The following is a 12983-nucleotide window of genomic DNA, read 5'->3' on the forward strand; positions in this document are numbered from 1 at the left end:
AGGGATGAGGACACAAGGGATGGGGACGCCAGGAATGAGGACACAAGGGATGAGGACACAAGGGATTGGGACGCCAGGGATGAGGACACCAGTGATGAAGACACCAGGAATGAGGACACAAGGTATGGGGACAGCAGGGATGACACTAGGAATGAGGACACAAGGGATGGGGACAGCAGGAATGAGGACACAAGGGATGGGGACAGCAGGGATGAGGACACAAGGGTTGGGGACACCAGGGATGAGGACACTAGGACTGAGGACACAAGGGATGGGGAAAGCAGGGATGAGGACAGAAGAAATGGAGACAGCAGGGTTGAGGACACAAGGGTTGGGGACACCAGGGATGAGGACACCAGGACTGAGAACACAAGGGATGGGGACAGCAGGGATGAGGACACAAGGGATGGGGACAGCAGGGATGAGGACACAAGGGATGGGGACAGTCTTCACTCAATTTTACCATGGAATGAATGAGTAAATGCAAGAAACAATGAATTTTATTTTTTCACCATTTCATCGCCACTAGTTTTTTTCCCTTTTTTCAGTACATTGCGTGGAACATAAGCCCCGTCCCCTCTACCACTTCATGCGTTACATGGACTGCGTATTCACGTCCCTACATTCTGCCTGATGCGCTATAGACTAGGTGGGTATAGCTGGGAGTTGTAGTTTCTAAAACAAGCCGCAAAATGGCGTCCCTCACGTGCTTACGCCCTGCAACCTTAGCTATTACCATAGCAACACTAACAACCCCAAAATAAGATGGAAGTCCCTCACCACCCGCACCCCAGCTAACCCGCCACTGCTGACGTCACCACTACTTTACACACGGCTACATAACTGCAAAGCATCATGGGGAGAGAGAGAGCACTGCTGAGGTATCGCGAGATTTCATACCATCGTTTACGCATTGGACGCCGGGAAATGTAGTATCTTTTTTCTCTTTGCGGATGGAACCTTTCGTGGAGCGCATTGCACACCGGGAAATGTAGTTCTCCTTCAGCAACCCCGCGGATTCTCTCTGTACCGACATGGCGGACAGGAGGCGTCGGAGGAGACGTGCGTCCCAGGACAGCGAAGAGGAGGAAGAAGAGGAGTCCGGGAGTGACACTGTGGTCTCCGCAGAGCGGCCAGGGCAGCCCGGCAGGACTGAGGGCCGAGAAGTGGTCAACAGGAGAGGGGAGGCGACGGCCGCGGCGGCCAGAGATGGGAAGGAGTCTGAGTGTGTGAGTATGGAGGCTGGGCAGGAGCAGGTGGGCTCAGCTGTCTGTATACATGCACTCCAGCAGCTGCAGCCCCCACATCACTGCCTGCTCCTGGCTGCAGATAACAGCGCAGCTTCTGCACAGCTCCTCCAGTTCTCTATAGGAACGGGCCACCTGCCATGGGAAAAGCTGTCACCATTAGTGGCATACCCTGCTCTGTCTCCCCAGGTGAGGCCCATCCGCCTGTCATGGGAAAAGCTGTCACCATTAGTGGCATACCCTGCTCTGTCTCCCCAGGTGAGGCCCATCCGCCTGTCATGGGAAAAGCTGTCACCATTAGTGGCATACCCTGCTCTGACTCCCCAGGTGAGGCCCATCCACCTGCCATGGGAAAAGCTGTCACCATTAGTGGCATACCCTGCTCTGTCTCCCCAGGTGAGGCCCATCCGCCTGTCATGGGAAAAGCTGTCACCATTAGTGGCATACCCTGCTCTGTCTCCCCAGGTGAGGCCCATCCGCCTGTCATGGGAAAAGCTGTCACCATTAGTGGCATACCCTGCTCTGACTCCTCAGGTGAGGCCCATCCACCTGCCATGGGAAAAGCTGTCACCATTAGTGGCATACCCTGCTCTGACTCCCCAGGTGAGGCCCATCCGCCTGCCATGGGAAAAGCTGTCACCATTAGTGGCATACCCTGCTCTGTCTCCCCAGGTGAGGCCCATCCACCTGCCATGGGAAAAGCTGTCACCATTAGTGGCATACCCTGCTCTGTCTCCCCAGGTGAGGCCCATCCGCCTGTCATGGGAAAAGCTGTCACCATTAGTGGCATACCCTGCTCTGACTCCCCAGGTGAGGCCCATCCACCTGCCATGGGAAAAGCTGTCACCATTAGTGGCATACCCTGCTCTGACTCCCCAGGTGAGGCCCATCCACCTGCCATGGGAAAAGCTGTCACCATTAGTGGCATACCCTGCTCTGTCTCCCCAGGTGAGGCCCATCCATCTGCCATAGGAAAAGCTGTCACCATTAGTGGCATACCCTGCTCTGTCTCCCCAGGTGAGGCCCATCCATCTGCCATGGGAAAAGCTAGCCACCATTAGTGGCATACCCTGCTCTGACTCCCCAGGTGAGCCCCATCCATCTGCCATAGGAAAAGCTGTCACCATTAGTGGCATACCCTGCTCTGTCTCCCCAGGTGAGGCCCATCCATCTGCCATAGGAAAAGCTGTCACCATTAGTGGCATACCCTGCTCTGTCTCCCCAGGTGAGGCCCATCCATCTGCCATGGGAAAAGCTAGCCACCATTAGTGGCATACCCTGCCCTGACTCCTCAGGTGAGGCCCACACAGCCCTGGCATGGCTCTGAACTCCAGCAGGCTGGTATGCAAAAGCAAGTGGCACCCCAGACGATTTCTATGGACCTGACTGATATTTTGGTCGATTCTGGTGTCCAGCACTTTTCTTCTGTCCTGCACTTCTGACACGTGTTATCCCCCCACATGATTCCCCACTTGGGGAAGGTGTTGGATGTTCCTTGTGTTAGAAATCTAAAGAAAGAGAAGGTTTTTGTACCGTGTTCCCCAGCTGAAATAAGATTCTCAGTCTGAGAAACAAAATATTATCTGGTAGTTATACCTTTTTAAAGAAGCACTCCTCCCATCAAGGTTTTATCCTCTTAATATATTGCAGTCATCATCTATAATATAACGCTGGGAGTGTCACTCTGTCCGAAGCCTTTATAGACTGCGCAAGCGTCGGCGCAGTCTGGACCCCACAGAGTGACGCTCCCAGGAGATCACAATATGCGTAAGCACTGAACGCACACCGCGATCTCCAACGGAGAAGCAGGGACGAGCCAGGAGGGTGAGTAAGAGTACGCAATATTTACCTGTCCCGTTCCAGCGATGCGCGCTGCTCCATCCTCCACATCCTCTGCCTGTGACGTTCAGTTCAGAGGGCGCGATGACGCGCTTAATGCGTGCCGCCCTCTGACTGAACAGTCACAGCCAGAGGATGTGGAGGATGGAGCAGCGCGCATCGGAACGGGGGACAGGTAAATAAAGCAAGTGCCGGGGGCCTGAGCTAGCGGCGACTCCGGCACCTGACCCCCACAGCGCACCGGTGTCCCCGCCTGCTCAGGCCCCCAGCACTCGGCGCCCAGCACAGCCACCCGCACTCACCACAGCCGTGCCACGCACAGCCGCCGGCACCGCCACGCACAGCCGCCGGCGCCGCCACGCACAGCCGCACTCGGGCAGTAGAGCCGGAGAGAGAAAGATGGGAGCAACATATGGCAGAATAGGAACAGGCAGAATGGGTGCAGCACATTAAAACAGAATGGGGGCGCGGGATGGGAGCAGCACATGACAGAATGGGAGCACACACATGACAGGATGGGGGTGTAGGATGGAGCAGCATATGATAGGATGGAGCAGCATATGACAGGATGGGGGCGCAGGATGGGAGCACATGACAGGATGGGGACGTAGGATGGAGCAGCACATGACAGGATGGGGGCGCAGGATGGAGCAGCACATGACAGGATGGGGGCGCAGGATGGAGCAGCACATGACAGGATGGGGGCACAGGATGGGGGCGCAGGATGGAGCAGCACATGACAGGATGGGAGAGCAAGATGGGAGCAGCACGTACCAGGATGGAGACCATATACCAATATAAATGCTCGCCACCTGGGCGTAGAACGGGTTCAATAGCTAGTATTATATAGCAGTGTGTACTTACAATTGCTCATTTTGCCTTTCTACCCAGCTAATTCTTCACTTTTCCATTAGGTCTGACTCTGATATCACGTGATTAATAACTGAGAAGCTGAAATCTTCTAAGCTCTATGTAGAAACAGGAGGTTACTTTTCCCTTTATGAGTCATAAGTCACGGCAAAAGTCCTTGTCAGGGGGAGGAGGGAGCAGCTAGGTCAGGAGCTGAAGAGGGGAATGATAAGTGCAGGAACAAGAGACTTCCTGTTTCTACATAGAGCAGAGAAATTAATTAGCTGGGTAGAAAGGCAAAATGAGCAATTGTAAGTACACAATGCTATATAAAATAATTGCAGTATTTTAGAGTATAAAACTTTGATGGGAGGAGGAGGAATGCTTCTTTAATGGTTAACAAAAAAGATCGTTCAGTGGGAGAAACAAAATAAATATTTTTTTTACAGTAGAAGCCGCACATCCTGGGATTGAACAGGTCCTCCTGACACATTTGTTGGCCATAGTGGCCTTTTATTATCAGAGACAGCCCTGTACTAAGGTGAGGTCTTATGTGGGGAAGTAGTGATTGTAAATGGGGTCGGCCACCTTTTCTCTCATAAGGTATCGTAATTCATTGGTTTTGCAAATCCTTAATCCCACACAGTTTGCACATAAAGTGAGTTGTGTGATAATAGACTACAATCAGTTTTTTTCTATTATCCTGTGACTGTGTAGGCTACAGTGAACAGATGTGATATCCAGCGACACTGATATTGTAAAAAAATAAATGTATGAGCTGCCCCGTCTTAAAGGAGATTTTGCTCCAAAATTGCATTTAGAAGTTTTGATACTCTGTCATGGTGAGAGCAATATAAAACCTGCCACCGTTCTCTATTGTTGAGGACAGACGTCACTTTCCCAGTTGGAGGGATATGTTCATAGTCAAAAGCTTATTGACTTACTAATATGCAATATGCCTTATCAGTCTCAAGATCTTAGGCCGGTTTCACAGGTATAAGTATAGAATGTGATGTCCTGTCTAATCCCAGATCTCACGGGCATGTATTAGCTGTTGAATTTAGGTCAGGAAAACTGCGGTTGCTCTAGACCCCGTGGTCAGTACTTGGACTGACTGTGGGATGTGTAAAAACCAGGGCTGTGGAGTCGGTATTAGTGATGAGCGAGTATACTTGTTGCTCGGGTGGTCTCCGAGTATTTGTGACTGCTCGGAGAAGTAGTTTTTGTTGATGCAGCTGCATGATTTACGGCTGCTAGCCAGCCTTAGTACATGCAGGGGTTGCCTGGTTGCTAAGGAATCTCCACATGTATTCAGCCTGTCTAGCAGCAGCAAATCATGCAGCTGCATCAACAAAAACTAAATCTCCGAGCACTAAAAAATACTCGGAGACCACCCGAGCATGCTCGGAGGAACCTGAGTAACGAGTATATTCGCTCATCACTAGTCTGTGTCCATTTTGCTGGAGTTGGTATAAAATGGACCGACTCTGACTCTTAAAATATATAAATAAATTGGGTTCAGTAGTTCCGTGCAGGATGTGCTGTAAATGTTTAAACAAGAATTTTGGAAAGTTATGAAATGTCCTATAAATGTGTCTGTTCTGTTACTGATCTAAGAATCTGGGCTTTTAGTTGAGGTGAATCTGTGCTGCACTTTATGCACATGCTCCGTAGTGGCCAGCAGGGCTGTGGAGTCGGTGTCATGGAAATTGAGAAGTCTGAGTTTTTGGCTTACAGACTCCACAATCCTGGTAAAAACAAGCCCAAAACTGAAAATCCTATATCGGATTAAAGTTGGCAGTCTGTGCTGGTTTTGGCCAGACCAACTTTCTTCCTATTAATATATGAATATTTTGATAGTCCATCTATATGGGATGGAGGAGGGGGAGGAAGGGCGAGAGAGCTGTCTGCTCCTTAAGTGGAAAAATTATGGAAAATGCTGACAAATGAGTACAGGTGATGCATCAAAGTGTGCACTTGTCCTCTGCACTCCCTGTACCCAGGAGTCCATGTTGTATCACCATAGTTTTGCAAAGTTACTTATCTTTTTTTTTTTTTTTTATGAAGACTAAGGGTGCTTTCACACTAGCGTCGTACGACGCACGTCGCATTGCGTCGTTTTGGAGAAAAAACGCTTCCTGCAAAATTGCCCGCAGGATGCGTTTTTTTCTCCATACATTTGCATTAGCGACGCAATGCGACGGATTGCCACACGTTGCATCTGTCGTGCGACGGATGCGTCGTGTTTTGGCGGACCGTCGGCACAAAAAAAGTTACATGTAACGTTTTTTTGTGCGTCGTGTCCGCCATTTCCGACCGCGCATGCGCGGCTGGAGCTCCGCCCCCTCCTCCCCGGACATTACAATGGGGCAGCGGATGCGTTGTAAAACTGCATCCGCTGCCCCCGTTGTGTTTTTTTTTCACAGTATGCGTCGGCACATCGCATTGCGACGTGCGTCGTACGACGCTAGTGTGAAAGTAGCCTTAGAGGTTGTCCAATCAGCAGTCATGTGACGTAACCATGTCACATCAATGCTGAGACACAGCAAGGCAAGTATACAAGCATTTTATTTTATGATGGGCAGTTTAGCTATGTAGGGTTGTTGTAGTTGATTTAAAAAAAAACAAAACACAAAACTAAATCCGCCACTGCTCCATTCGGAGGTCAGCCTTCAGGCAATGCATAACAGCCGGCTGCTGCCATTGACCGTCCTCAGTGACCATCAGCCGTACTTGGCATCTCCCGTGAAGCTCTTTAATACTGTGAAATGTTGGAGGTTGGCATAAAGGAGCCAATTTTTCCTTGCAATGGAGCCTGTCGGCATGATTATTATCCATATGAAAATCTCCTGCCACTACATGTAACTTGATAAAGATTTTTCTTAAAGGGCCACTGTCACCCCCCTCCAGCCGTTATAAACTAAAAGAGCCACCTTGTGCAGCAGTAATGCTGCATTCTAACAAGGTGGCTCTTTTAGTTTTAGGTTCAAGCATACCCCAAATAAAACGTTTTTATACTTAGCCACAATTCCTGCCTCTAGCCAGGTAGGCGGGTCCTCACTCCCCAGCTTGGCCAGCTCCTCTGCCGTCACTCACATCTTCCTGCGCTTTCGGCGCCGCCCCCTCAGCGCTGTTATCAGTTCAAATCCGGCGCCTGCGCTGTGTACTGGTGTCCTGCGCAGACGCAGTAAGCTCTGGCCATCTGATGTAATGGCTGATACCAGAGAACAAAAGACATCCACAGAACACCAGGATGGATCTGCTGCACAGCAAATAGCTGTAGGACCTGCGATGACGTCACTGCCATGTGATTAGGGCAATCACATGGCAGTGACGTCATTGCAGGTCCTACAGCTATTTGCTGTGCAGCAGATCCATCCTGGTGTTCTGTGGATGTCTTTTGTTCTCTGGTATCAGCCATTACATCAGACGGCCAGAGCTTACTGCGTCTGCGCAGGACACCAGTACACAGCGCAGGCGCCGGATTTGAACCGATAACAGCGCTGAGGGGGCGGCGCCGAAAGCGCAGGAAGATGTGAGTGACGGCAGAGGAGCTGGCCAAGCTGGGGAGTGAGGACCCGCCTACCTGGCTAGAGGCAGGAATTGTGGCTAAGTATAAAAACGTTTTATTTGGGGTATACTTGAACCTAAAACTAAAAGAGCCACCTTGTTAGAATGCAGCATTACTGCTGCACAAGGTGGCTCTTTTAGTTTATAACGGCTGGAGGGGGGTAACAGTGGCCCTTTAAGATATATCTATTAGTCACTTGTGCGCCACATACTTTTATTTTCTAAAAACTACTTTTTAACGGTTTCTGGTCCATATTCAAATAAACTTTCAAGTGTCTGGGACGGTGTCATGTCCCTGAGCCTGACCCTATATTATCAGATGGGTATTGTGCACCTGTTGTATTCATTACAATGAGATGGCTGTACCATGCCTGTCAGGATGGTTAGCAGGTCCCAGACCTGATGTCACTGTCACCGTTGGCCAGCGATGCAGAATTAACCCTTTAATGCATATAGCTTAAAGGGAACCTGTCACCCCGTTTTTTCGGTATGAGATAAAAATACCGTTAAATAGGGCCTGAGCTGTGCATTACAACAGTGTATTTTGTGGACCCCGATTCCCCACCTATGCTGCCGAAATACGTTACCGAAGTAGTCGTTTTCGCCTGTCAATCAGGCTGGTCAGGACGCATGGGCGTGGTGTCCTCCCCCAGATCTTGCGTAGTGTTCCGTTGGTGGCGTAGTGGTGTGCGCATGCCCAAGGTCCCGAATCCTCTGCCAGGGGTGTGAAAACAACAGCGATGTCCGTTATTCCATTGGTGGTCGGTGGGCGCGGCCATCTTGCTTTGGCCGCAGAATCGGCGCTCTGCTGGCCGCGGCTTCAGGAAAATGGCCGCGGGCATCTGCGCGTGCGCAGATGGCTATCGCGGCGGCCATTTTCGTGAAGCCGAGATGCGAATTCTGCTTCACGAAAATGGCCGCCGCGATAGCCATCTGCGCACGCGCGGATGCCCGCGGCCATTTTCCTGAAGCCGCGGCCAGCAGAGCGCCGATTCTGCGGCCAAAGCAAGATGGCCGCGCCCACCGACCACCAATGGAATAACGGACATCGCTGTTGTTTTCACACCCCTGGCAGAGGATTCGGGACCTTGGGCATGCGCACACCACTACGCCACCAACGGAACACTACGCAAGATCTGGGGGAGGACACCACGCCCATCTGACCAGACCAGCCTGATTGACAGGCGAAAACGACTACTTCGGTAACGTATTTCGGCAGCATAGGTGGGGAATCGGGGTCCACAAAATACACTATTTTAATGCACAGCTCAGGCCCTATTTAACGGTATTTTTATCTCATACCGAAAAAATGGGGTGACAGGTTCCCTTTAAAACCTTTTTCCAGAAATAGCTCAGAAATCTGCCCACACCAAAGCACTGTAGGGAGGGGTGACTGCTTAGGAGGGGGTGTGGTCGGACCACTTGACTTGAGAGCTAGTCTGGGCAGTAATAATCTCCTGGTATAAAACTTTCATTTCATGGAAAGAGCACACTGCTTAATAAGTGGCACATCCCTGAGATCTGTGCCTCAGCCCCTACCTCATGCTGCCCTAGGATTACTTAGGCTTAAAGGGAAACATTCAGCAGGTTTTTTTTCTATCTGCTTGCATGTGTCCAAATAATGCAAAAAAAAGGATCTGTTGCTCACCCTCCATGGGCCCTGGGCTGTAGTTGCATCACTGCTGCATAAATCACCACTGCAGGTAGTCACTAAGCTCCGAGACTCTGGTATTTCCTGAAAACCCCTTCAAGAAAAATCTCTTCAGATCACAAACGGGCGGGAGCAGTTTGTAGGGGTAAATCCTGCTGACACTTTCTTGTGGTTACGATGACTTGGCAAGGGTGGATAATAATTATTTGCAGGATTTATGTAAATTATTGAAACATTTCTATTAATGATCATTTCTTTGGCCTTGCAGGAGAGTGAAGACGGGATAGAAGGAGATGGTGAGTATACAGTGTGTAATCTGACTATAGTAATGCGCCATGTACTATAATGTCTCTAATGTAAATATAAGTGTCCACTTCCCTGCACACAACCAGTCCATTGAAGGAAGCCACCTGTTTAGTGGGGACCAGGTTTATATCTTCATATTCCTTGTGCCACAATATACCTGTTTCTGCAATCCAAGAATGTAGAGAAATGGTGTTAGTCTTCTGTGACCTGCACCATTGCTGAATATGAGGGGCCTTAAATCCCTGTTATTGACCAGAGTGCAGGATACACTCTAGAGGAATGAGGGGCATTTGCTTTAGCTGTGACCGTCTGTGACTGAATCAGGCAGTGATTGCATGGCTGCACAAGAGTTCATTTATCTTATGTGATTGCCTCTGAGTGGTAGCGCTCGGCTGCCGGCAAGTACTGCATCTGCGTTTCTATAGAGACTCAGCCCAGCGTACTCATTGATGATTAGGCCGAGCATAGCCCTGTAGTGATTGTAAATGTGCTCCTGCCTTTATAGCTGCATTGCTTTTAAGTATATTTTTGTATTTCGCAGCTGTGCTGACAGACTACGAGAGCGCTGAGGAATCCGAAGTAAGTATCCTCAAAGTCTTGTGTGTGAAATTGGAGGTTTGCATGTTGTGGGTAGAGGTCATCTTCACATTTACAGCCAGCCTGTCAGTTACAGTGCGCCTAGGAACTGAGGTACTGCAGGGTAGGGCAAGAAGCACATTTTTGCTCCGTTTCAACAAAATTCATGCTTTATTTATATGAAAATTAGGCTCGCAAGTGGACTGGTGGGCAAATCAGTGCCCTTGTAGTCAGGGCTGTGGAGTTGGTAAGCCAAACCTCCGACTCCTCAATTTCTATGACTCCAACTCCACAGCCCTGCTTGTAGTTCTTGGCTCCTCTACGTGTTTACCCGGCTGCCGCCTCCCCCACTTTTTGATTGACAGTGGTGACAGAAGTTCTGCAGCACCACATCACTTCTGTCAGTCAAGAAATTGGGGGCGACGACAGGTGATGGGAATCTTGAGGTGCTGAGGTACACCGGTATGCCCACCGTTGCGGTTCCTGGCCGTTGCTGCCCGCTTTATGACTGACAGTGGAGACCGCCTGATATTACCTCTGTCTCCACTGACTGGGAGAGCGACGAGCAGTCAAGAACCGCAAGGGCACAGATATGTCCACGATTTCACATGTGCTCCTAATTGCATAGGATTAAAGAGAAGGTGTCACCAGTTTTCTTATAGTTTTTTTTTTTTTTGTGAAATTAAGCTTAAAATAATAATTACAATGTATTAATGCAATGTTTGCAAGCATTTCTTTATGAAAAATATTACCGCATACATTTTTTTACAAATATATTTACCACTAGGGGGAGCATTTTCCATTTTAGACCTCAAGCAGCTATATTAAGACTTACCAGCTTTACTGCTAGCAGCAAAATTGGGTCAGTAACTGCTGACATCACCATTTCCCTCCCCTTTCGGGTGGTCTAGTAACCCTGGGGCAGAATGAAGAGTAGCATCACAGGGCAGTGTCATTTTGTGGGCGACTGCCCTGTGATCTTCGATCACTAGCAGTTACTGACTTTCTCTCTCCCATCAGTCTCTCACCCAGATTACATGATTCACTCTTCCCCCCCCCCCTCAACAATGCCTGGCCATTCACTGCAGACCTGCAGCTCTTTATCTTATGTTAGGAAGGGATGAATCACAGGTCCTGCTCTGAGCTGACAGCTCCTGGTCCAATAATGATAATGGTACACTGTTCCTCCTTGATGTCTCTGCTATTCTGCCGAGCTTTTCTCCTGCATTTTATTACTGCCAGCCCTCAATCTAGGATCTGTTCTGTTGGAAGCAATACTGCTTATGTTTAGTTAGCAGATCTGAGGGCTCCATGAATATGGCAGCAGAACACTCCCACTACTGTGAATTGTGCAGCCCACAGAGGCGTGCCCAGTTCATAGCAACGACAGTTCTATTACAATACAGAGGGTCAGAGTCCATCTGTTATCTCCTATGACCATGGGGTGCCATATTATGACACTGAAAGTATCGTGCTGCTACTGTGAAAGCATGATGTCAGCCCCCAGTGCCTTCTTTAACCCCTTAGTGACAGCCAATACGTCTTTTAACTGACCTGAGATATAAGAGAACAGCCTCCCCATACAGGTGACAATCCAGCAGCTGTTGACTGGACACTATAGCTGACAACTTGCTGCATCAGCCACAATCAGTGTTTGCACCGTCCATATCTGTTTAACCCCTTAGATGCTGCTGTCAATGGTGACTACATCATTATAAATGGTTAACAGAGTGTGGGGGTTTCCTCTTTATCCAAACTGGTGCCCTCAGATCATTATTTTGTGGTCCTGATGTTTGCGATGGCAATTCACGACCAAATAGCGGCCTTACAGTCTAGCAGCTCTAGTAATCTGTTCAGAAGTTAGAGGCATTTAGGTGGTAAAAATACACATTTTCATTTCTGTCATACCACTTTGCATTAATTCCTGTAAAGCACCTGAAGGGTTAATAAACTATCTGACAGCAGTTTTCAATATGTCTAGGGGTGCTGTTTTTAAAATGGTATCACGTTTGGGGGTTTCCTAATATATGAGACCCCTAAAGTCACTTCAAACATGGATAAGTCCCTAAAAAAATAAATTTTGTAAATTTCCTTGAAAAAATGAAAAATTGCTGCTACATTTTTAAACCTCCTAAAATGCGAACAAAATAAAATAACATTTTAAAAATGGTGCTGATGTAAAGCCGACATGAGGAAAATGTTATTTATTAATGGTTTGCCATGGTATGACCATCTGGATTAAAGGGATAATCATTCAAATTTAGAAAATTGCTAATTTTTTAACATTTTTCTCAAATTTTTGTTATTTTTTTATAAATAAGCACAAAACATATTGATCTACATTTACCATTATCATAAAGTATAATGTGTCACGAAAAAACAGTCTCAAAATCACTGGGATTTGTTGAAGCGTTGCAGAGTTATTACCACATAAAGTGACACTGGTCAGATTTAAAAAATTTGGCTCCGTCACTAAGGGGTTAAACTCGTATAACACATGAAATATGTCTCAAATGTAATCAACACTTGGTTATAACAGCATGTTATGATACATTACATTGATTTATTAATGATTACAAGCGTGGTACCTTCCCTTTAATTCATATGTTTGCAAAAAACTTTTGGTTTATAGCATTTTATTTTTTCCTTCGATTTGAGCTGTGTGATGTCTTGTTTTTGTTTGGTCAACGGACTGTACTATTGATTTATAGAACGTACGTTTTACATTCTGTTTTGCATGACAAATAAAAACACCTTGATGAATTTTATGGGGTATAATGGGGTTATTTGAATTTCTATATTTTTGAAAACTTTTTTTTATTCTTACTATGTTTCAGCCCTTTCAGTGAGTTGCATCTGCGATTGTTCTATCGATTATACTATATACTGTAAAACGGGAGTATTTTAGTATATTGTGTAAGTCTCAAACTCCTATGGAGCTTTGT

The 12983-nt window shown here is 47.9% G+C and overlaps 1 protein-coding gene across 2 annotated transcripts in view; it reads left to right on the forward strand.

The window, feature by feature from the left end:
- Positions 1 to 866: 866 nt before the first annotated feature.
- CASC3 (CASC3 exon junction complex subunit) overlaps positions 867 to 12983 on the forward strand; it is a 33559-nt gene continuing 21442 nt past the window's right edge. The window contains exons 1-3 of one of the 2 annotated variants that reach the window (XM_077252384.1): positions 867 to 1229; positions 9425 to 9452; positions 10004 to 10041. In XM_077252384.1, the coding sequence (XP_077108499.1) occupies positions 1035 to 1229; positions 9425 to 9452; positions 10004 to 10041 (261 nt within the window). In that variant the 5' untranslated portion in view covers positions 867 to 1034. The remainder of the gene's footprint in view (positions 1230 to 9424; positions 9453 to 10003; positions 10042 to 12983) is intronic. The other variant, XM_077252383.1, reaches the window with a different exon arrangement.

Source organism: Ranitomeya variabilis, chromosome 4 (genome assembly GCF_051348905.1).
Source record: "Ranitomeya variabilis isolate aRanVar5 chromosome 4, aRanVar5.hap1, whole genome shotgun sequence".
In the NCBI taxonomy this organism is placed as follows: domain Eukaryota; kingdom Metazoa; phylum Chordata; class Amphibia; order Anura; family Dendrobatidae; genus Ranitomeya; species Ranitomeya variabilis.